Raw genomic sequence first — 24,481 nt, 5'->3', positions numbered from 1 at the left:
GTATTTCTTCAGTTTGGCCACATGTTGCCCCTCACCCTCAAGGAAAAAGAAATAACCATAAAAAATGGAAAATAGGAATTTGCCATATTATTTTTATAGGTACCAATATTTCCTAAGGTAAGCTAATATTATTTATGCACCTCCATATTCTGCATATATTCAATTACTTCATGCAAACTAAAAACCCAATCTTCTTAATATAGTTGTTTTGAACTACATAACTATTGAAATCCAAAATATAAGACCTCTTTCTTTCTCCCATGCACTCACTTTACTTGCAGCAATGAAGATATGAGATTTTTGCTACCAGGCCATGTTACTTCTTAATCTTGTTCACTGATATTGAATCATAGGCCTAACTAAAAAGTTACATGGAGAATAATATCAGTTTTCTTTATTCTGAAGCATCCCATAGGCAATACTGACTGCATAACAATGTTCTTGCCCTCAATGTTATTGTGTAACTGTAGTTTGTTCAAGGTGGAGCTATAGATACATAACCAAAACACATGCATTTTAAAATTCGTTTAGGGAAAAAATGTAATTTAATGGAATACAGGTTCACCTCTCTTTTACTAGATTGTGAGTGACAACCTAAGTTTTCACATACAATATAAAATATTTTCCTAAAATTACCATTGCTATTATTACAGCTGTTAAGATGGTCTATACTTGTTTGGTACAAATTGCAATCTAAGCCCTGCATATGAAAATGATTCCAAACAACCCAGACTGGGAGCATTTTAACCATCTCATTGTCTGGTGAGATGGTTAAAATGCTATGAGCTAAGTCTCAGCCATGGAAATTTACTTGATTAGTTGAGAACATTCACCCTCTTGAACCAACGTACCTCACAGGATTGTTGTGCAAATAAAATTATTATGAACTTTATCTTGAAAACCTGGTATCTGGTGGACTATAAATGTAACCAATAGTAGACCAACCACATTTACCGTCTAGTTAATCATATTTGGACAACTCCTGTGTACACAAGGGAGTCTTGTTCAAATAATTATGGTGGTGGAGGAATAAAATCTCTCTCTCTCTATACACACACACACACACACACACAAAACATTCTGATTTAAAACCACCATTGCACAAATGCATTAATCTGCTCTAAAAACAGCTTCCCCTCCCCCTTTTGCCACCTGGGAGTTAAAAAGGAACTCCCATCATTTGAGCAGCCCATAAGTGTGACTCAGTATAAATGTGGGACATAAATATATTTAAGTTTCCCAAAAGCTATTCGGTCACACAACAATCTCTTTCTCTTTGTCAAAACCACCCCTACTTCAGTGCAGCGCGGCTGATCTCTGCGGAAAGCCAGAGCTGCTTTGGTCAGCCGGGAGTTTTAGCAATCTCCGAGAGTAGCGAACGGCAGGCTTAGAGGGGCAAAGGTGAGCTGGAAAAGTACGAGGACTGTTGCGGCCCACTCCCTGATTCCCACGGTTTTAATGGGGGAAGATGTTCAAATTAATTGGTCCCGGCCAATTAACCGAAGGTCAAGACAACGGAGAGCACCGGCCCCAGCGCCCCTGACCCCCCTCTCCTATTCCAATAAAGGCAACATGGCGGACGCGGCTGATTTCCCACATTCCAGCTCATTTCCACCCTTCTTCTTAAACAGACCGGGAATTTAAAAAAAGAAGACAAAAGCGGTTAGAGGCAACACATTGTCACGCAGCGGAATCTAAGAGGGGAGACATAATGAAGGGCGACACGATCAAATCTCCCCCCCCCCGTCCCGCTTGGAGCGCGCTCGCGCAAAGCCACACCCTCTTACGCCCCCCCCTCCACCCTCCACTATTCAGAGCCTCTCCGGCTCCGCCTCTCTCTCCATCATCCCTTTTCTCAACCTGATACGGCGAAGAATACCATAGTTGCTTTCCCTCCCCCCGTGCACAGAGTTATAGGAAGGTGCATCCCCTTGAAAGAACCGCCGCTCTTCCAACCGCCCCCCGCAACCTCGCCCGAGTTTAATCCTTCACGCGCCTTCATTCGGATCGGAGGCGCGCGCCGTTAACGCCAGTGTGGCACAGCGGCGATTGCTGGAGCTCCTCCCCTCGAAGGGGGCGGGGCGGTCCCGTCCGGCGGGCTCTCGACACCGCCCCTTCACCTCCCATCCCCCTCCCCTCCGTAACTTGGCTGCTTTTTATCAGGCGAGCCCGGCGGTGGAGAGTTTATCGGCGCTGGCTCTGCAGCGTGGAAAGTGCGGGGCGCGAAAGGACGGGAGGCAGTGCCAGTGAGGGGCCAGTGCCCCGCCGGCTGGTCCGGCCGGCCGGCCAGTTGGTCGGTCGGTGGCGGCGGCGGCGGACGATGCTCCGGCTGGTGTCGCTGAAGTTGGGGCGGCTGTACCGCTACGTGAAGCTGGCGGTGCTGGGTATCCTGGCGGCGGCGCTGGCCCTCAACTCGCCTTCGCTGCTGGCCTCCCTGCAACGCAACGAGCTGGCCGAGCGGCGCTTCTTGCAGCTGAACAAGTGCCCGGCCTGCTGGGGCACCAGCTGGTGCCGCAAGTTCCTGAACGGGCAGCTGCGCCTGGAGAGCTGGGGTCGCCTGCGCCTCCTCGACTTTCTCAACGTCAAGAACGTCTACTTCGCGCGCTATGGGGAGCCCCGCGAAGGCAGCCGCCGGGTCGTGCTCAAGCGCCTGGGCTCCGCGCGGGAGCTCGCCGACATCGACGCCAAGATCTGCCGGCGCGCCACCGGCAGGGGACGCTGCGACTTGCTCCAGGCCCTGCACGCCACCGAGTTCGCCAGCATCAACGGCGACGTCCGACTTCTGACTCCCGACGTCGTGGAAGGTTGGTCGGACCTGGTGCACTGCCCGTCGCAGCGCCTCCTCGACCGCCTCGTCCGTCGCTACGCTGAGACAAAGGACTCGGGCAGCTTTCTGCTCCGCAACCTGAAGGAGTCGGAGCGCATGCAGCTGCTCATTACGCTCGCCTTCAACCCGGAGCCTCTCGTGCTTCAGGTAAGGGGCCGCCGCTGCTGGGTCTTCCCGCCTCCCCCTTGGCCCTGGGGCGGACCTCACTTTTATCCTCGCCGCCCGTCCCCTTCCCAGGTAGTTGAATAGCACGTTAGGTAATGGTTGTGTGAAAACGACCGCAAACAGATGGCCGAAGAGGGATTTAAAGGTTCAGCGTAAACCTGGTTCAGGCAGAAAAACATGCGGTTTCCTAGGGATTTCCTCTCCCATCTGTAGATGAAGCCTGGTTAAGCTTTTCTGCCTCATAATTTCCAAGATCAGAAACAATTTTAGCTGCAGTAGGAGCGGTATCAATATATACCTTCAGTATCTTCTAATATCTTGAAGGTTTTTATCCATCTATTGCCTTGTATAAGGCTTCTCAGATTTGGTAAGGTGCCTAATGTTCTGGTTTTAAAAGTATGGGCTTTCTCTTTCCCATCCTCCCTCTTGGATGGGATAGCAAATTTGACATTCATAGCTCTGCAGAAACTGATTTTAAGGCTTCTTAAATGTGTATGGTTAGAGTTGGTAACAATCATACATCTTAATTGCTTCTCAAGTGCCAGGTGTTTAATGAAAAGTGAAAAGTTTAATGAAAGCCTCTTTTCCATCTACCAAAATTGAACTAATTTCTTTTTTCTTTCTTGTTGACTAGCTAGTTTTACATACTTTGAGTGCACCCTGAATTCAGGTGTTGAATGGCAATTTTGGTGGTAGAAATGCCCCCCAAAGCCTTAAATCACAACTGAAACTGTTTTGCATTCATTAGATTTACTTGTGCATTGAGATGTCCAGTGTCTGCCTTTTAATATTTTCTTCAGAACATAAAATAGAAAAAACAACAGGAGATTGTGAATGTGCTAAACAACTTGTTTCGATACAATGTAGCCAAAGTACTTAAACATCTGAATATGTCCTAAGTAGTGTATTTGAATGCTAATGCAATCAGTTGAAATTTAGTTAAATCAATACTATTTCAATTTCAGTAATAAATTGAAACATATATTATAGAGTGATAAAATATAATTCTCTCTCTTGAGATTACCTGTATGTTACAGCATAAGCTATGGATATAACTGTATTTTTATTATTTATCATGTATTGAAATGTATCTTAATCTTCTGGGATATGTGTCTTTGTTCATAACTTTCTTTTGGCTAAACTTCCATTTCTTTCCAGAAATTACTATTGCTTGAAACGTTTCTCAGGTAAAAGGCTTATGGGGACAGCCAAAAAAATGAAAGGTGTCTTCCTGTTTGAGGCTTCAGTAATGTTAACATAGCATTCATTCAGTTAATCAGGATTGTTAGACATTAAGTGTTATATTTTTGACAAGCATCAAATTCAGTAATTCCAGTTAGATTTCAAAACAGTGCTATACAGAACAGTAAAAATTATGGCAGTACAGATCTAATTTATTGCTGGATGTGTTATGTTGGGAAATATGAACTATTTGACACAGTGTATTCATTCTTTTAGGTATTCACCTGTTAAGAATATGTTCTATGTTATCAGAAATAGTTAACGAAAGGAGGGACAAAATTGAGATTAGAATTACATAGGTGGTCATTGAACAATATACATTTTATTTTGCGCGCATAAGCTGCATAAGTATAATGCAATAATTAAGTTTCTTTAATTGTACAATTTGATACATCTTTCACATCTTATAAAAGGCGGTATGTTTGTGAAATAAATGGTTAAGTCACTTTCAGTTACTGAAGTGGTTGACAAAAAAGGGATGGCTGACAGCATAATGGTCTCCTAAAACAGCTTGTGCTCTATTAAGCACTTAGTGACTTGATATGTAGCACTTTATATTTCTCACTATTTTTAAAGGATGTCATTTAGTCTTCTACTACCACAAGCATAACTGATAAAGACTTTTATTGTGTTTTTTCTTCCAGATTCGCTTTCAAATTAACTTTTTATGCTTTTATATGTGTAACTGCATAGTTAAAATTCTTGAATTAAAAACTTGATAATTATTTCTTTAGTTATTAAGATCTAATCTTTAAAATACGATAATTGTAAGTAGATGAACCGAAATAATTTTCAAAAACCATTAAAGATATTGGTTCTGCATGAAAACAATACTTTAGATGCTGAAAGAACACATATACTTCGCAATATATGTTTGTTGTTGTATTAATTGAGGTAGTAAGGCAGAGAAAGTGTACATGATTTTATTTGGGGGATAGTGAACATAAAGCAAGGTAGCTTTATGATAGGTAGGTAGGTAGGTAGGCAAAATATTCAGTGTTTCTCACTTTACAACAATTTGTTAAGGTCAGGATTCCTCTATATAACATTGGTACATTAATTATCTCTCCAGAAGTAAATAATAATTATTAAGTCTTTGCAAAGTTTAAGAACTTCCACTGGGATTTATTTAAATATGTTTCTTTTTAAAAAGTCTAAAAGATTTCATATTAACAAAAAAATTGAGTTAAAAGGAAAAGGTAAGTATTTTATGTAAGGTATACTTTATGTATACCTTAGGTATACATGAAGACTTTTTATTTTTCTATGTTACAAGTGTTTGTATTATTACAGTTACCTATAATCCTGGTATCAGGACTATTCTATCATTTTCATGTTAGCAATATTCCTGGCCAATGATGGATAATATCACATGTATCCAAAATGCACAGTTTTGACTTCATAGGGTTAGCTTGTGTAATGTATGATACATGATCATTGTGATTATTGGCTAAAGGGGTAAAGAGACCTTATAATCAAGTAGTTGGACATTAGACAGTTTCATCTTAAGAAATACTTAGAAAATAAATACTATAATACAGTTAACAGGAAGATTTAATAGTTGATTGGTGCTTAACAAGAAATGGCAGTGCACTACCAATAATAGTTTGTAGACTGCATTTGTTGCCAGAGTCAAAGCTAAACAATAATTTATAATTGTATAAATTGCTAGCAATTTGGGATTATGTTACTTGATAAAGCATTCTAAGTTAATTTCTACGAAACATTTTGCTGGCTATAATTGGAAATAGGATACTAATCTCAGTGGATCTTTGGTTGATTCTTCATTATATACTTAGGTTTCAGTAATCCAATCAGGTTATACAATGCACAATTGCACATTTGTCCACAATTTCACGATAGATGGATTTTCTTTTTTAAAAGTAGCATTGTTGCTTTATATTTAGGGATACAAATTAATTTTTAGAACTGGTTTGTAATGGGACAAATTTGCTTGATAGTTCTGTGAAAGTGGTTTGTGATTTATAAGAACTCATTGCATTTTTTGGAACATAGCAAAAAATGAAAGAATATATGGAATATATAAATTGTGCAAAAACTTACATGTGCTCATTCTAATATATTAATTTTATCATCTGCATCTTTTGTTAAAATTATTCTAACTGCTATTAAAATGTACAACTAAAAAAATAGGAAAAATAGAGAAGCACAACAATATTTCAATGAAGATTTTTTCAGACTTATAAATTAATACTACATAAAATTGTAACTCTTGTTAGCATGAAAGTATAACACTGGAAACAAAAATAATACAACAGAAGTCGTCAATTAGAATAATTGAAATTTCTATTAGATTTAAGGTGAATCCTTATAATGAAGTAAGCATGATATAATTTTTATATTAACTTGTTTTTAAATTGCAAGTGATTTTTAAAATATAATTTTATTAAAAATACAAAGATAAACTAATAGAAACTAATATAGAGTAAGAAAAAAGACCAGAAATAAAAAACTACAAAGAAGTTGTTAATGGTTTTCTGTAGAGCAGTTATATAGTGCATTCAGAAAGTATTCAGACCCCCTTCACTTTTGTCAATCTTGTTATGTGCAGATTGATTTTACATTTGTTGAAATTATTTTTTTCTCATTAATCTATACTGAGTATCCTATAGTCACAAAGTGTAAACAAAAGTTTAGACATGTCTTTAGTCAAACATGATAAAATGAACTTTTTGTTGGTCACATGTCCACTTTATCTTTTATTTTACTTCTGTTTCAAATTTTGATAAAAGTTCATATGTTTTAATAATATGTCCATCATTTGTATACAGTTTTATTTCAATTCAGTCTTAGAGTGTTCAATCCATTAATTACCTACTTTAAATCTTAATGTACATAAGAAAACCATATCAGTCTGCCACCAGGTTTTCTCTTGTTTTATCTTATATTCCTCTGGACAAAATTCTAGTTTTTCAGGATATGTTAACCATTTGCATTTGCTTATTATTTCTTGTCAGTAAAATGCTTGTTCTGAGACTTAGAAAGGTGATTTGGGTATTACCTGGGTTTGTATCTTTTTATATTAACAATATTGCATGTCAAACATATTGGTTTTTAAAATGTACACTAACCTCAACTGTATTGTATCATAGGCATCCATACCATCTAAACTCAGATTGGGTTCTTCTAACTTCAAAAGTCTTCTATTTCTCACAGTATCTACTCTTTCATCCAAATCAAACAACAAACTGCAAAATATAATTCCAAATCAGGTTAAACTGAATACTTCACTCCCCTTTTCATATTGTAACATCATGTATTTAATTCTTATTTTTGTCATTATTTAAATGGTGTATCAGTTGTAAAAACAGGTTTGTGTGAAACAAACGTATTCTATGCACTAATCTTAACCACAAAAATTCTTCCAAGCAAAGACAACTGTAGTTTCTCTATCTTATTTTTTAACTTCATTCTATGCCTTTACATAATTACTTTGTTTTAAAATATTTTTATTAGGAATTATAAGGGAAAAGAAAAAAAATTAAATTACAAACTATAAAAAATACCAAAAGGAAAAAATAAAGGAAAAGGGAGAGAGTGAAAAAGGAAAGAGAAAGAAAAGAGAAGTAACTTCTCCTTTTATCCCAGTAGGTAAAAATAATTTTAGTAGCTTATCACTATGATATGTCTAAAGAAATGTGATTGTGAGGTATTTAAATTTTGCACTAAGGATCTCTATTCCTTTTTAATTATCTTCTGGCTCCAAAATCCAGTCTTCAAAGTTTCCTTAACATTAAAAAATAATCCAAAGCAATCTCCATTTTCTATGAAAAAAAATCTTCTAAATGATTCAAAAGTATAATCCCAAATCTTCTGGATTCTTAATATTTTAACTTCCCAATATCTATCTATATGCTAAGCATCTATTTGTTGCATACTAAAAATGTTTAAAAACTTATTTTAAAAAAATTACAACTTCATCTTTTAAGGACACAAAGTGACCCAATATGTACCTTGTTGGTCTGAAGGGTCTTAATCTCTTATTCATACACACAAACATGCCCACATCTACCCACCCACATCTACCCATCCACCCACACACTTTCTGATGAAGATAAAAGGTTCCTTTGAGTCTTTGTGAGTGTTAGCTTGATGTAATCCCAACTCCCAGAACTTCAGTCATAAATTGACCATAACAATGGTAATTTTCTTGGTTTATTCACAAGGAGCAGCTATCCTAACTATCATTCCTTGTTCTGGAGAGATTACATTATCTTAGATCTAATGGCGATTCCCTCACAAAATCTGTCTATCTAGTGAAAGTCAGCAAAGATGTTGACTCACCATGGCGCTTAAGGGAAGTAATTATTGATGTCTTGCTAGCTTTCACTGGATTTACATAATTAATTTAAAACCATACAATTCATATTTGTCATAATGAGACCCAAGTATTTTACCTTCTTCTCAATCTTAAAAATCCATTTTATTCATCAATTCTGTTTGATCTTGTATTTTCATTTTCATTAATATCTTTGACATCTGTTTATTAATTTTCAACCCTACTAATATACCACATTCTTGTAATCCACATACTAACTTAATTTTGTTAATTTACCTATTCAATTTCCTTTAAAGAACATTCTTAAAGCAACACCAAGTTACTGCAAAAGCTCTTACGAATCTCTGTTTTAATCTTTACTCCCATAAGTCTCTTATCTTATGCCTCTATTCAGTATTTCAAGAAACAAAATAAACAAGAAAGAATTGTGGGCAGCATTATTTTATTCCTTTTTGTATCTCACATAGTTTTGTTAGACCTTACATTTATACTTGTGTTTTGTATGAAGTATAAATCTTACCTATTTTATAAAATTCTCCAAAATTTGTATCTTCAGTGCCTTGAACAATAAAGCTTAGTTCAAAGAGCTATTTACAACCTTTCTAACATTGTCCTTTACCTGTCTTTTAGATGAAAACCCACATTGATTTTTATGAATAATAATTGCAAAATTATTTTTAATTTATCAGCTAGAATTGTTTTGAACTATTTATAATCATTATTCAATAATGCTATTGATCGACAGTTTCTTATTAAAGTCAAACTTTGTAATTCTTTAGTTATTAGTGCTATATTAGCCTCTTTCAGTGGTCTGACATCTTCCCTGACATCGTCCTTGTAAGAAAGCATCCATAGTGTTTTGTAGAGGTTGCAAAAGTTCATCTTCAAAGCACATAGAATAAGCATCTGATAATCCATATGGCCCATGTACCTTTCCTGGTTTAATCTTCTTATAGCTAATTGTAACATAATAGTTGACATTGATGCATATTCACAGGTTAGTCTTTCTACTAAAGCAAGTGCAAAATTGACTCTGTATACTTTATAAGAATATCAAGGTTTACTAATATTTAACTGAAATACAACTGGCAGGATAGGCAATTTAACAGTTTAAGATTTGTTTCATTATCTTACAGTATTTCTTGCTTTGTAACATTTCTTCCAATTATGACTAAAAAACTCAAACTGATTTATTTCATTTCCAAATTTGAACCTGAATTACCTATTTTTGGAATCAGCATTGAAATACTGCATTATCAGTTTTGTTTGGTGATATTTACAGTAAATGTGATATTTGTCTTCCCATTATCGCCTCTTGGTTCTGGTTAAATTCTTCATTAGTTTCATTATACAATTTTGATTTGCTCAATTCCATAACTTATGACGAAGGCTCAGTAGTTCTGGTTTTGTGTTGCAACATTTTCAAATTTGGTCAAGTCTCTTGAGTAGCCAGTTCTGTTTTTGTAATTTTTTTTGAATATAATGTTCATCTGAAGATTCTGAAATTAATGAGGCTGCATATGGTCATTCCAAGTAGAGACCTCAAATCTTTATTTTAGTAATAATTAAATTTTGCAGTCTATGAAGATGATCTCCCCAGAAATCATATATTTTGTTCCTTCATTTTTATGAAGAAAAATAGCATTGAATATAGGTAGAGATGTATTATTTTGCCATTTTTTACTTGTATGTGATTCTAATATTTTTTTCTGATTAAATAATGAACAAGTAATTCTGACTTCAGGGGTTGTTAACTGAAAATTACATTTTATAACAAGAAATATGATTATGTTTATATTGATTTTATATATTCTATCAGTAAAATAGAATGTTGCTGAAATGATTTTTTGAATGTAAAGTTTGATGTACACTGCATTACCTTGATGGCGATCCTTTGGCATGCGTGCCACAGGTGGCACACAGAGCCATTTTTGTTGGCACACGAGCAGTTGCCCAGCTCAGATCCACTCTGCATGCCCGCGCTTCCCGCCAGCCAGCTGATTTTTGGGTCTCTGGTGTCAGCAGGAGACACATGTAAATACGTGGGGAGTAGGGGGAGATCTCAGGTGCATGTGTGGGGGAGGGGAGAGCGCATTTTCAGGAGGGGTGGGGGTGCGGCACAGCTCTCCCATGCCCTGTTTTTTGGTGCTTCCCCAACCCACTCCGAGCATGCGCATGCAATTCTTGTTTTGGTGCTAGCAGGCTTCCCTCTGAAGCCTCCTGGCACCAAAGATGGGGATCGCTTTGGCTCTCTCCTAATGGGAGAAGATCAGACCTCAACCTTGACTTGAAGTGGGAAACTGCTCTGGATTTTCATTCCCCAAACGAGTTTGCCCCACTCAAAGGGGTGGGGGAGGCCAAAAAGAGAGCGCCAAAGCCATCCCCAAGCTGAAATATTACAAGTGCTATGAATCACATGCTCCCGTCCGTTACTTGGGAAAGAGATTGGGAATTCTACCTCCCATTCCATTGCAGGAGAGGTGGCCAGACGGGCGGGCTCTCTAAAAAGCCCGCTTGCCTCTTCTTCCCAACCCCGAGTGGGAATTGCTGAGAAAGAGACCATAAAGGTGGCGGCGCTTGGCTGCAGGCACGTTTTCAAGCTGCCTGAAGTTGGCAATGCAGGTCCAGAGAAGGAGGGAGGGCTGTTTTCTGGAAAGAATGGAGGTGGGACAATGGCCATTGCTCCTTCATGCCTTTCTCCATCCAATGTTTTTCTTTCCTGGGTGTGCATGTGCCTCCTAAGTGCCTTTGGCTTGAAAAATGAAAGCAGGTGAGATCTCCATCGGCTTTTTTCAAGTGATTTTAGCCATTAAGATTTACCACAATCAGATTTTCTTGCCCATTTCCTCTGCCTTAAAGGGCAACATGGATGTGTACATGTGTATGTGCTCAAGCATGAATGCAGTTATTTGAGCTCAGCAGTAATAGCACACAGGGCGCACAACTTTCCAGAACCCCCCCCCCCTCCTTCTTGCTCTTTGGACAGATGGCCAGCTCAACTTCAGGCAACTTGCAAACGTTGCTCGGGCACATAGGGTGGCAGGGAGGGAAGCAGATGCGACTGGTCACTCCTCCAACTCATGCCAGTCTCACTCCTGGCAGCGTCCAACATGGCAAATTTAAGGGATTTTCAAGGGCTGAATTTGCAAACTAGGGTGCATGGTGGGGTACTGTGCATGTGGTGAGGATACGGTCGAGCTCTGTTCAAGCTGCAGTGCTCTGAGATTGCAAGCCACCGCACCATTACTTGGGATGCTGCTTTCTTCACTGGCCCTGCAGGGCAAGCCAGCTTGCGGTCCCCGAGAGGGATGGGCTGTATGGGCAGAGCGGGGCATTTCTATAAGGGCACCATGCCAGCAGCAGGCTGGGTGGCTCGCTCCTCCGCGGTCCTGTTGGCTGGCATGGCTGGCTGGACAGATGCTGCCCAGAGTGAGAGGCTGCTAGGAGGAAGAGCTGCTGCCACCTCTGGCCTCTGCAAAAGCAGGCCATTTGTGCAGGCAAAGGTTGGTCCAAAATGGGGGGAAGTAGGTGTGCGCATGCGTGTGGGGAAAGATTCATGGGAGTCCGCGCATGCACAGAGACCGCACATTGCATTAAGGGTGCTGGAACGTGGGAATGTTGGTGTGCGCAAGAAAAATGTTAGCCATCACTGCTGTATGATATCCTAGGGCATGGTTTCAAATTGGTTAAAATGGTGTCCTAGAAACCAGAAGACTATGAATTCTAGGCCTACTTTAGACATGAACAGTCAGTCAGCCCTCAATAGAGAAAAGTTTCCTAAGAACAGGCTTCAGCACGAGTCTGAAAGCTCAGAAGACTAAACCTCTGATCCCGGTGACCAGCCCAGATTGGATGATGCAAAATTATCCTGGGACATGCATATTCGCCTTAATTCATGAACAGTCAAGTCAGTCTCTCAGTCCAACTCAAGCAAGACAGTTTAAAATGAGTTTTGCTCCATTTTATTACCTTTCTTATCATAGTTGTTAAGCGAATTACTGCAATTGTTAAATTAGTAACGTGGGTGTTAAATGAACCTAGCTTTCCATTGACTTTGCCTGTTAGAAAGTCGCAAAAGATGATCACTTGACCACCCCACTTGGACACTGCAATTGTTATAAATACATGCCAGTTACCAAGCATCCAAAATTTTGATCACATGACCATCAGAGTGCTGCAATGGTTGTGAAAAACAGTCATAAATCACTTTTTTCAGTGCCATTGTCGATCACTAAGATCATCTAGCTGGCTTCATGCCTAAGGGAAGACTAGAATTTACAGTCTACCAGTTTTGAATGCTCACAAAACTGGTTCAAGTAGTATTTATGCACATTTATATCATTTTTATACTGTATGTTGTTATTTGCTGGAAATGATACTACTTTCACACTATATAGTAGGACAATAGAAGCAGCCTGTCATCAGCAGACAATTATTTATATCATTATTTCATCAACAATTATTTATATCATTATTGTGCTGAATAGAACATTTAAGTTAAAATAGGTATGAGAAAGTGAGATATGTAATTCTTGCATAAGAACTGAACTATTAAATTCCTGTTCTTTGTGGCGATTTGTTCATCAATGTATGATTTTCCTTTAGTACAGCTTCACATGATTGTACTGATCTATTACTGATGACTTAATGTTAGCGATTCCAGTATGCAGGAAGAATTCTGGCATGTCCTGTTTCTCCAGTAGATTGCTATTCCAGGTGTGGTTTCTTTAATGGAATAGAATCTTTCTTTTTGGAAGATTACTTCTGGAAGACTGCCAGCCCACTTTTGAAACAGTCAGATCATCATGCCCTAATAGACAAACTAACTCTCCAGATTTCCTGAAGTGACCCAATTTTGGGGATGTGGTATGGTTTTCATGTATTTAATATATTAATATAATTTATTCAATCAATGTAACAATTGTTTGCCACTGCTTAAATCTGGAATACACTTTTAACTTTCCATACCTTATATTACTGGTGGCCTCCCACAAAGGCATCAATTGATCTGAATATTTTGAGATAAGGCAAGGCAGACTGAATGTTGCCACCTAGCCAGGCTACTTTTCAGAACCATGTTTCTTAATCTTGACAACATGAAGATGTGTGGATCTGTACCCAGAATTGGGAATTTTGAAAGCTGAAGTTCACCCATCTTCAAGTTGCCACGGTTGAGAAACACTGAGAAAAAATCCTTTTCTAGCTCAGCCTCATGTTTTATGATTGTCTGAAGTCCATTAGTATCTGTTAATGATAATTATTTTATTTGGTTCTTGCTATTCATATTCAAAAGTAAAATAGAATGTCCATGTCTCTCTCTGATCATGCATGTTTGTTTATATTGCTATTTACAAAACTTTGGAACATGTAGTTTGTAATTACTGAAGACCTTGAACATTCTTGAATAGTTGATCTTAATTTTAATTTTAATTATGGCAGTCCCTAGTTCTATTCTGGCAAACTGCTCTTTGGATCTGTTTATGCTGCGATTTGCTGTATTGAATGAAAAGTGGATTCAGTGCCAGATATATGTATTACCTGCTGGTACTTGCATCTATCTGATACAGTCTAATTTACAAGTAATTGTTCTTTATACTTCTTCACAGTTAACCCTAAAGCAGTTGCAGCTATTTCATAATAGGTCCTTTGATGCCTTTGGGCCTCCTGTCACATATGAAACATCTTACTTTTCAGAGTAACTCAGGAAAGTTCTTAATATTTGTTTTCTTTGTGCTCTTATAAATTATCCTTATTGGGCTGTGAAACCTAAACTTTGTATGAAGTGGATTAAACTATAATTGGATTTTAGTATTTTGCTTGTCTTAATATTTTTGTCAGTTCATAATGATTCAAAATTGTTTCAAATTGCCTTGATTCTTAAAAGCAGCCTATAAACATCTATATTACATTGAATTATGGAGAGATTAGCTATACTCTTATATTGACAGGTTGATCATTATACAATACTATATTGCAATAATCAGTCACCTAAATGAAATCACCAACCCTGGATAAAGATTCATCTAGACAAACTATTATTTAAAAGTCACAACATCTGAAAAAAAAAACCCAATAATTTTAGGACTTTCTGGCTGCATGAGAGAACCTATCTAGTTGGGGAATAGGGCTTAAAAGGATATAATATAATTATGGGAGAAATTGAGAGTTTAAATAAGTAGTATTGGATTGTTCCTCAAGGGGATTTTTATTTTATTTTTCTGTAAGGTTTAGGAAAAAAAATGAAATACTGTATTTTCTGGCAGTTTTTATTTTTCAAGATATTTATTGAGATTGGATATGGTAAGTGTAGCTTTTTCATGTGCTGACTTATTTTAGTAAACCTGTTCATTCATCCAGCTTTTTCTGGACAAGTCTGGAGCTAAATGTAAATTAATTTATCTTTTAGGTTTAATGAGAAACCAGTTCTATAAATGTTGATTGGCATTTTTGGAAATAAATAATTTATTTAGGATATTTATAGGCATCTTGGTGTGTTATGAGAACTTGTGTTTCACTGAAGTGGAATAAAGTTAAGAAACTCTGGTATTGTGATCAAAATGTGAAGTTCAAAGTCTTACTGTGCTAAATTGCTAAAACCTATAATAGTAAATTTTGAGATTTTAAGAGATTAAGAGTAGAATATGTGATTTTGAATTGAGCTTACAAACATGGAGTGATGAACTTTATGATATATTTTATTTTATTTATTGTAATTTGTCAAACAGAAACAAAAAGAGGAATAATATAAAAATACAATGACAGGGACGATAGGTACATTAGTGCGCTTATGCACGTCCCATCTATGGACCGCTTAAATATGAAGTGAGGTCCATGGAAGTCAATTTGTGACTAAAACTGTGAAAATTTGTAGGTGAGACAACTGACTCATGTAGAACATTCCAGACTTTGACAATTCATTACAAAAATTGTATTTTTTACAGTCAAGTTTAGAACGATTTATATTGAGGTTAAAGTGGTTGTTCACACGCGTTTTATTGCGATTAAAACAGAACAAATCATTTACAGCTAAAACATTACTACGTACAATTTTGTATGCAATACCTAAGTCTGACCGCAAGCAACGCAGTTCTAAGTTGTTCATACGAAGAATTTCGAGCCTAGTAGCATAGGGAATTCTATTATGATGAGAATACATTTCATAATTCTTCCCATTTTGGAAGCGCATGACAATGGAATAAGTTTCAATTACAAACATAAACATATGGAGATTTTTATACAAAATGCTGTGTGAAAATGTTTTTAGTATTCAGCCTTAATAATTGGTTCTTCCCATTACAGAGTTTTCCCTCTGATGAAGGATGGCCATTTGCAAAATACCTTGGAGCATGTGGAAGAATGGTAGCTGTAAACTATGTGGGAGAAGAACTATGGAGTTACTACAGTGCCCCTTGGGAAAAACGAGTGGACCTGGCATGGCAGTTAATGGAAATAGCAGAACAACTAACAAACAATGGCTTTGAATTTGCACTCTACCTCCTTGATGTCAGCTTTGACAACTTTGCAGTAGGACCTAAAGATGGAAAAGTCATAATCGTGGATGCTGAAAATGTTTTGGTGGCAGATAAAAAGTTAATCAAACAAAGTAAGTGGGCTTTTATTTTATTCTGTGGGTTTTTTAACAGTTTAAGCTATGGCTTGATTCCCCCCCCCCCCAGCTAAAAATGATTGGTGTTAACACAGAAACAAATTTTAAAATAATTTTTATTTTTGCATGTATTTTTGAACAAGTAGAATTTGTCAGTATACATGTTATTGAACAAACATAAACTAGGGATTTTTGCTTATATGAAATATGCAATAAAAGTGGTTCAGTCCTTGGAGGACATGCAAGAACTATAAGTAACCAGAGTAAAACTATTACTTCTTGGGCAATAAGGTACAAAAAAATTGTCTAGGACAGTGATGGCAAACCTTTTTTGGCTGCCATGCAAAAAGCGAGGGGAGCACAGGGAGGTCATGCGTCGGCGTGCCACACCTATAATGCTATGCCCGCAATCCCCAAGAACGTGCGCATGCATGCGATCACCATTCCCAAACTTCTGGTTTTCCCTTAGGGACGGTTTTCACGCATCATGGTGGCCAGCTGACAGGGCAACGTCTCGCGTGCCCTGACAAATGGCCTCCACGTACCACCTGTGGCACGCGTCCCATAGATTCGCCATCACGGATCTAGGATGTCACAAATTAGGATAAGCTTTAGATTGGTAGATCCCAAACCATTATATTTTGGGTGGCATACCCATGTATGTTCTGACCTGCCTATGTGACCGACTGGCGTAGGATGTGATGATTAGGTAGACATAGAGTTTTTTCCCTTAACTTCATAGAAATTTCCTTACTATAGAAATTATAGTATTCAGTTTAGGAAAGTTACTTTTTAAACAATCAATTTCCTTGTAGACTGTATATTTATTTTCCTTTGATATGAATGTTCCAAACATTCTGAAAATCATGTTTGTGCCTTTTTTCAAACTGATAGTAAACATGCTAAAACAGCTTTAAATGTTGTTTCTAATTATGTATTTTAAATAAAAGTCCCATGACATGATGCCTCCAAAGTGCATTTTGATTCTGTGAGTATTCTGTTACAAAACTGTTTACTTACTATTTTGTTTTCTATGCATTTCACAGATAAACCTGAAAACTGGGATGTATGGTATGAAAGCAAATTTGATGACTGTGATAAAGAAGCTTGTCTTTCTTTCTCAAAGGAGATTTTGTGCACTCGGGTCACTGTGGATCATAATTACTATGCTATTTGTCAGAACCTTTTATCAAGACATGCCACCTGGCATGGCACTTCTGGAGGACTTCTTCATGATCCTCCAGCTGATATTGCCAAAGATGGTCAACTTGAGGCCTTGCTGGATGAGTGTGCCAATCCAAAGAAGCGATATGGTAGATTCCAGGCTGCAAAAGAATTACGTGAATATCTTGGACGATTAAGTAATAATGTGAGGTAGTTCACAGTGGGCGTTCAGTTGGAAACTCTGTTGTGCTGGGGCAAGGACACAAGGACAAGTGAATTGTGAACCGGAAGCAAGAAAGCAACCAGAATGAGAAAATAAATTGCATAACACTGTTGCTACATGAAGGTTGACAAAAGTTACATATCCTACTACAACTTGAGCTACTTTTAACTGAAATAGGAAGACTGAAAATATAATTGAATTCACTTTCTCAATAGGATTTCATTGTATTGTGAGAGTGCTACACTTCTTTGGAAAGTCAACTTATATGGGCCTGTTTTAAAGGCTTTTATATCTGATGTCATTATTCTGCTCTTATACAACCTACAAAAAGAGGCATTTGCATAGATGCTGATAATCCAAGGTGTCCTTGATTGTTTTTGTAATTACTAGATTTTCATTTAATGTTGTGTGCTTTTTGAGTACAGGATTCCTCTTCTTATTCTGTTGTTGAATTCTTTTTGTTTCATATGTTTGTATGCCTTATTAAAGATATGCTTGTAAAAGCTGTCTTAAATGTTGTGTGAACCTAACCTAGTTATGTTGGAATTGTTTATATTTCTGCTGCAGGTAATACTTCACATCTTAGTTAAATAGAAAACTCCATCCTTTCAGTGTATATAAGTATATGCTCATCAGGGAATTGAAATATACAAACTATTTCAATGAAGACAGTTTGAACCCGTCATGCTTACATTGATCCAGCAGAAATAGTGGGCTATAAGAAAGTCATGCCTACAGAATGACTGATTGATTTCCATGGATCAACTTTAAACATGACCTAAAGTAAACATTTTTTGTGTTAAAGAAGCACTAGATAAATGAATTTTTTTTAAAAAATTGCTACCATAGTAATCATAAGCCAAAGAAAATGGTTATGTGTAGTCTCTAATTGCTTAAAATAACGTACTGTAGTGGCACTAGCCTACTGACAAACACTTTAGTCAGTTATTATCATTGTACTACTAGTTAAAAACATCATACAAATAAGAAAATGCTTAGCAGGCTAGCATTTATTCTGTATTATTCACAATTCTGCTAATTATTGGAACTAATGTTTACAGGACTTAAATTTTGAGGTTTACTATCTAGTAGCAATCTTCATGTATATGATAGAGGGCTTCATTGCATTTTGTGTAATTGCAGTTATTATTTTTTCTCTGATGGTTACTATTTGCCTGAAATTGTTCCCGCAGATCAGGAGTTGAAGAAGAAATTGGATCACTTCTAAAATTAACTTTTAAAAGGTATGGTTTTCTTTATTTACAGTAACTACTATAAAGGTACTCTTCACTGGAGCGATAAAGTTCTGATCAAGACAAAGACTCCTAATTACAGAAACAATTAATTGACTACCAATATTTTAAAGTCGAACACGGATAAATTGTATACTAAGGATGATATGTTACTGAGAAATGTATTTAGACAAGTGGGATATAGCAGTATGAATGAGCTGAAAACTGCCCAATCCATTTCCAAACTTTGAAAACATGCAGAATATGTCAAAGGTATATAAAATAAATGGCAAGGCCTATTGTTCTTCCCTTTGGCTTGCTTAGTCATATACTATTACTTCTTTGCAAATTGTGTCTCTACAGTGTTACTTTCATTTAGTTGTTGAGCTGTCTCCTGGGAAAATTTCTTGCTGTGGCAGTTTCTTTTATCTCTAATATGACTGAATCAGAGCACATTAGGCATGTTAGCATCCTACGGACATAATCTATAGAATTTAGAAGGTAATATCCTGTTTATTTATATAAAAATGTAGTTTTTGCCTAATTTTCTCTGGATTCTGTTACAATGTATTCCAATAGTATTTAGGTTGCTATAGTACACACTTGAGCAAAACTGAAATGTGAGATTAAACACTAGCCTGCTACAAAAAGCATTGCTTTATTGCAATTTTAATTTAATACCCACACTTTGTAAGGAATAAGAAGCATTGTTGCTGAAGGCTTTAAACCACAACTCTACCAGCTACTGAGTTGGTTCAACTGCCAATGTTTCCTGGGAGTTTAACATTGGAATTCATGGTTCATCTTGAAATACTGTGCTGATAAGCAGGATTCTGATGATAAAAGGAGTCCATAATTTTCAGTCTACAGGGAAAACACCTATGTGGAAAGCAATAAGTTTTATTCAATTTGCACCTATCAAGTATTTATTGTACAGGGACAATTTATATTTTTAATCATTGCCCATGAATAATGGTAAAATATTTTTGAATGAGATGTTTGGGGTTTGTATGTGCATAAAAATTGTCTTTTGTACTGTAACTGTTTAATTTGGTTATCAAAACTGTTTCCTGTGCCTTTATATTAAGGTTGTTTCTACAACTTCTCTTGAATAATAAAAAATGCTTAATTTTTTTTTCTTGGCCTTGCTTAAATATAATGCATTGGTGGTCCATTTTAATACTGAAGAGGGTTTTTACTCCACCATGAATAGCAACAAATATAAGTGCTATTTTGAAAAGGATAGAACTGATTTGTAGAGAGTAGTATCGTTACTCAATTCTTCAAATTTGGACAAAACATTTCTTTTAAAAGTAATTAAAAGGGTTATTACTAAGGTACGTTTGCATGCTTTGTGTAGTAGTAAGTGCTAATAAGAAATGGATTTTTACTTTAATAGTGCCAAGAAATGTTCAGGATTTATCGATTGAATTTAGATCTTATGACATTCATAAAAAAGTTAGGATTAGAATTGGGGGTTTTCCCTTTACAACTATTGCTTTTATATGACACTATGAATGAGGGCAACATGGAATGTATATGCTGTTATCTTCTTTTTGGCTAACCAGAGGAAGGTATACTTGATAGATTTGGAAAGTTTTTGGATATGAACTTAACTGGGTAGAAAACAAATTGGCTCAACAAACTAGCAGTACAGTTAATGGTTTCAAGGTCACTAGCATGTGAATGATCAGTTCTGCCATATTCATAACAAAAAGTGAGGTATATTGGGAAGTGAAAGTAACTGTTGAAATGGATTTCTACATACAGAGAGATGACAGAGCAATTTATAATTTATTTCAGCTTATGCATCTTATGCTAGGAAGCAATTGCTACTAAACTAAATACATTGCTGCTGCTTCCAGAAAAAAAGTTTACTAGTATTTTAGCTGTGGTATGTTTCGGATCTATACTAATTTTCTATAATTTCAGGTGAATAAATTCAATTGTAATTTTGGAATTTCTAATACTATTTCAGACCTGTTTATACAAAGATAACTTTTGTGAAAGTACGATGGTACTCTCAAAAAGTAGACCAATTCCATGTTTTTAAAAATATTTTTGATATATTAAATCTAATTAAAAACAAAAATTTTGGCTTCTCAAGATCTGATTTTTTTTTACACCGAACAACTTTTCTGAAAGTGAAGTCAATAAATTGTTATGCCTTGCTTACTGGTTAAGAGTTACTTTCCCCTTTCTAAAAAAAAAAACAAAAAAACCAAAACATGTCCATAATGTCTAGGCAGCAAACGGTTGCTGTGTAACATGGCCTTTTTATTTGTGTCTATTCTCTACACACCCACAAAAATGCATCAAAGCCAAAACCATAATTGGATGTGGGCTGAACACTGGCACAACAGAAGGAAAATTTTAACATATTACTGTACAAAGATACTGAAAACAAGCTTGTTTGAAAAGTTACAAAGCTCCAGAACAATGCTTGTTCTTGCAAACCAATAAAATATACTAAAAAAAGAAGAGATTCCTTGATTAATACTCTAGGGGAAAAAAAGGGGGGGGGGAACTGTAGTCCCTATAAATTACTGAACAAAAGTTCCAGTAACCTCAAGTTACTTAATCAGGAATACTAGGACATGAAATTCAGCACTATCTGATTTTCCACGGTTAAGGATTTTTAAAAATCATACCTGGAAAATACAGGTAATCCTTGACTTACGACATATCAGTTAGCAGCCGTTCAAAGTTACACAACACTCCAAAACTACTACTGACTTGGTTTCAAAGTTATGACTGCTGTATAACCCATGTAGTCATTCACTCTTATAATGGACTGCAGGGATGCTCTAGCATTCAGCCCCTAGTGGTAGGTTTCAAATTTTTTTAGAACTTCTGTAGGTGTAGCCTGCTTTGCGGCCATAAATGGGCAGGCTCCATTATGGTTGTACCTTGAGAACTACCTGTAGAATTTTATTTTAATCTTATTCAATTGAATTTCTCTAAAGACAAAAAAACAGTGATGTTTCAGTGCAGCTATACAACTTCCACAGTTCTTTGCCATTAGCCAAACCTGTTGGGATTATAGGTAGTGATCAATTTACCACCAATTGCTCAATGATCGTTCAAAGTTATGAACGTTCCCAAAGCTACTTAACATTTGTTTTTGAAGTTATGATGACCGCACATACTTCCTCCATGGTTATGTGATTGCGTTTCGGGTACTTGGCAACTGATTCACGTTTATGGCCACCTGTGGTATCCTGTATGTGACTGATTTTCAATATTACCTTCTGATCATTGGCAAAAAATGCCTATTGGAGAAAATTTATTGATTCTGCTTGCTTAACAACTGCTGTATTCATTTAATGGTTTAAAAATTGTTAAAAACTCAAGTCCAATCATGCTTATGTTACTATATAAGTTACCACAATAACATGATCATAATTCTGGATACAATTATGATAATAAATTGAGGACTGCATATAATAGAGATTGGTCTAAAACTTCTCTCAGGCCTTTCCTAGCATACTGTACTGGAGCCAATTAAATGTGCACAAAAATATTTAATAACATTTATTATGCAAAAGGTAAGAATCCAGTAAGACAGAATTCAATTAACTGTATAAAGCAAATGTGACTCTATTATCTATGATGAAACTTACAGTATATTCAGATTCTTGAGCCTCTAATGAGCCACAAATAATGGGATGGGCAAGCCTAGTTTCCTCTGATGCTGATTTTGATAATGGATAGATCCAAGAGATTGTTTTATGATTGTGAGAGAACTGTTTTAAAATATCTTGTGAACATCAAGTTGCCTGGTCTTTCCCTGATGCAATGTAGTTAAGTTTGGCGGTATTGTTTTATTGTGAAAACAGGAAATGTGTGCAGAGATGAAGTACCTAAAGTCTCTGTCACTTTGCTGATTTAAAGAGAAGTCTGTCCATTTTGCAAAACTATAGAGGCATGAAATTTCCTGCTCCCATGGTCAATTCCTGTTTTTGATGTCTGCTTCTCTTCTGCTTACAGCCAAATAGTATTGTCTTGATTTTGTGGGACAAGCATTTGATAAAGAAAACATTAGGTTGATTCCATCAGATTTTATTTTCATCTTCCTCCTGGCTTTTTCAGCCAATGGGAAAAAATATCAACCAATCACACTACTACAGCAGGAATGGAGTGGGTCTGACTCCAAGACTCTCTAAAGCTCCTTCCCATGACCCTCCTCCTACACTCATTGCATTGCAAAACAAGCTGGATTTTTTTAAAAAAGGAATCAGAAACAGAACTGAATCACAAGCAGCATTTTCGCTTAGTATTTCTCCTGCTTTTTCTTTTTTGTGTAGACATCAAAAACTGATTTCCAAATGCCACATAATTTGTTCTGAAGGTAATGGGCCTGTTACAACATATCACTCTTGTGCTATTTCACTATTAGATCATTTCACTGTTACATGATTTCAGGTCCCAGCAAATAGTTTTCTTTACATTTCATGTTTCAGCTGTGACCAGCTCTTTCGGGAGACAACAATAAAACAGCAACAGATAATACCAGCATTATCTTGAAATGACCAATAAGTGCTTTTTAAAGTCTCATCTGACTTCATTTCTGATGTACTGAGTAGTGAAATGTAAGAGGCTTGAAATGCCTGTCAGCTGTTTTTGGATGCTGTTGGCTTAAGGAGATACAACACTACTTCAGCACCAATATTGTTCAAGATTACTTAATGTTATCTCACAAATATGTTGGTGATGGGTTCAATTCAATAATATGGAGACATGGAAGTAAAAAAACCACGTTTGACTGGTTGTTTACAAGTGTTGAAAGGCTCATACATTCACAAGCAAGCACTCCCTGAAGTTTCTTTTTGTTAAAAAGCAGTGCTCATTATAAGCATTGAAGGAGTAAAACAAATATCTGATCTAAGAACTTTAAATGATCAAGGCCCCTAAACTCAAGTCTGCTTAGTGTCTTGCTTAGGTATTTGTACATGGTGGCAAACATGTACATAATGGATTGGTTTGAGGTGTGTGAGGAGCTCTCTTTGAATCAACCATAGAATCTAATGAAGCAAGCTGCTTCTAACAAAATGGCACATTGATAAAATTGTCAGCTTAAAATAGTAAACTTAAATCTAATTTCTCATGGATGGTTTTGTCTCGTCTGTACAGTACACAGTGCATAAATAATAAACTGGAATTTTAAAACTGATTTGCTGCACAGATCATAACCTAGTTTGAATTTTACACTATTTAACGGGTAGACCGTACTCGGAAATACTAAGTACATCATATAATTTAGAATGATGCATGAAGGAAAACTATTTTATTCAGGGAGATTCCATTGTATTGGACAACCATTTCTATTAACCGTGATTAGAGTGTCCAGCACAATTGAAGGGTATATCTCGTTAACTTCTGTTCTTTTATTTTTCAGATTGACCTATGTAATAACAAAAACATTAACCCTAAAACTGAAATAAATGAAAGCTATAATGTTTAAATAAAGTCAGAATTATACCCAAAGGATTTTTGAATGAGTTTGTTTTAAACAAATCAGGACAGATTCAAACACTTTATAAGGACAGCTCAGTACAATGATTGAAAAAAAAGCTTTGACTAAGAACAGCAATACCTCATATTAATCTGAATTCACTGATAGAATGAAGAGAGCAGTGCTTATACCCATTTTGGCTATTGCTTTTAAATTTAATAAAAGATTACTTTAAAATGGGGATTAGGTGGGTGAAGTTTGTATTTT

At 36.5% G+C, this 24,481-nt stretch overlaps 1 protein-coding gene across 2 annotated transcripts; it reads left to right on the top strand.

Annotated features, from left to right (window-relative positions):
* Nucleotides 1-2,154: 2,154 nt before the first annotated feature.
* DIPK2A (divergent protein kinase domain 2A) lies at nt 2,155-19,893 on the top strand. 2 transcript variants are annotated; one of them, XM_014058068.2, is made up of 3 exons: nt 2,155-2,974; nt 15,834-16,137; nt 17,187-19,893. In XM_014058068.2, exons 1-3 carry the CDS (start codon nt 2,321-2,323, stop codon nt 17,516-17,518), a joined length of 1,290 nt encoding a protein of 429 aa, XP_013913543.1. In that variant the 5' UTR covers nt 2,155-2,320; the 3' UTR covers nt 17,519-19,893. The 2 variants fall into 2 exon arrangements, with proteins under 2 accessions (XP_013913543.1, XP_087581550.1); XM_087725424.1 differs by lacking the exon at nt 2,155-2,974 and adding an exon at nt 7,338-7,467.
* The last annotated feature ends 4,588 nt before the right edge of the window (nt 19,894-24,481 follow it).

The sequence above is a fragment of the Thamnophis sirtalis genome, unplaced genomic scaffold (assembly GCF_051295495.1).
Source record: "Thamnophis sirtalis isolate CommonGarterSnake01/CBP01778 unplaced genomic scaffold, rThaSir2_p1.2 scaffold_11, whole genome shotgun sequence".
NCBI classification, from domain to species: domain Eukaryota; kingdom Metazoa; phylum Chordata; class Lepidosauria; order Squamata; family Natricidae; genus Thamnophis; species Thamnophis sirtalis.
The sequence above is the reverse complement of the archived record's forward strand: the minus strand, read 5'-3'. Positions and strand labels throughout refer to the sequence as shown.

What these genes read in the sequence shown, in the direction of transcription:
- DIPK2A (XM_014058068.2), top strand. Translation starts at nt 2,321, where the DNA reads ATGCTCCGGCTGGTGTCGCTGAAGTTGGGGCGGCTGTACCGCTACGTG. An exon ending in CGGAGCCTCTCGTGCTTCAG is followed by an intron (nt 2,975 to 15,833) that starts GTAAGGGGCCGC and finishes TTCCCATTACAG; the next exon opens with AGTTTTCCCTCTGATGAAGG. An exon ending in TAAAAAGTTAATCAAACAAA is followed by an intron (nt 16,138 to 17,186) that starts GTAAGTGGGCTT and finishes TGCATTTCACAG; the next exon opens with ATAAACCTGAAAACTGGGAT.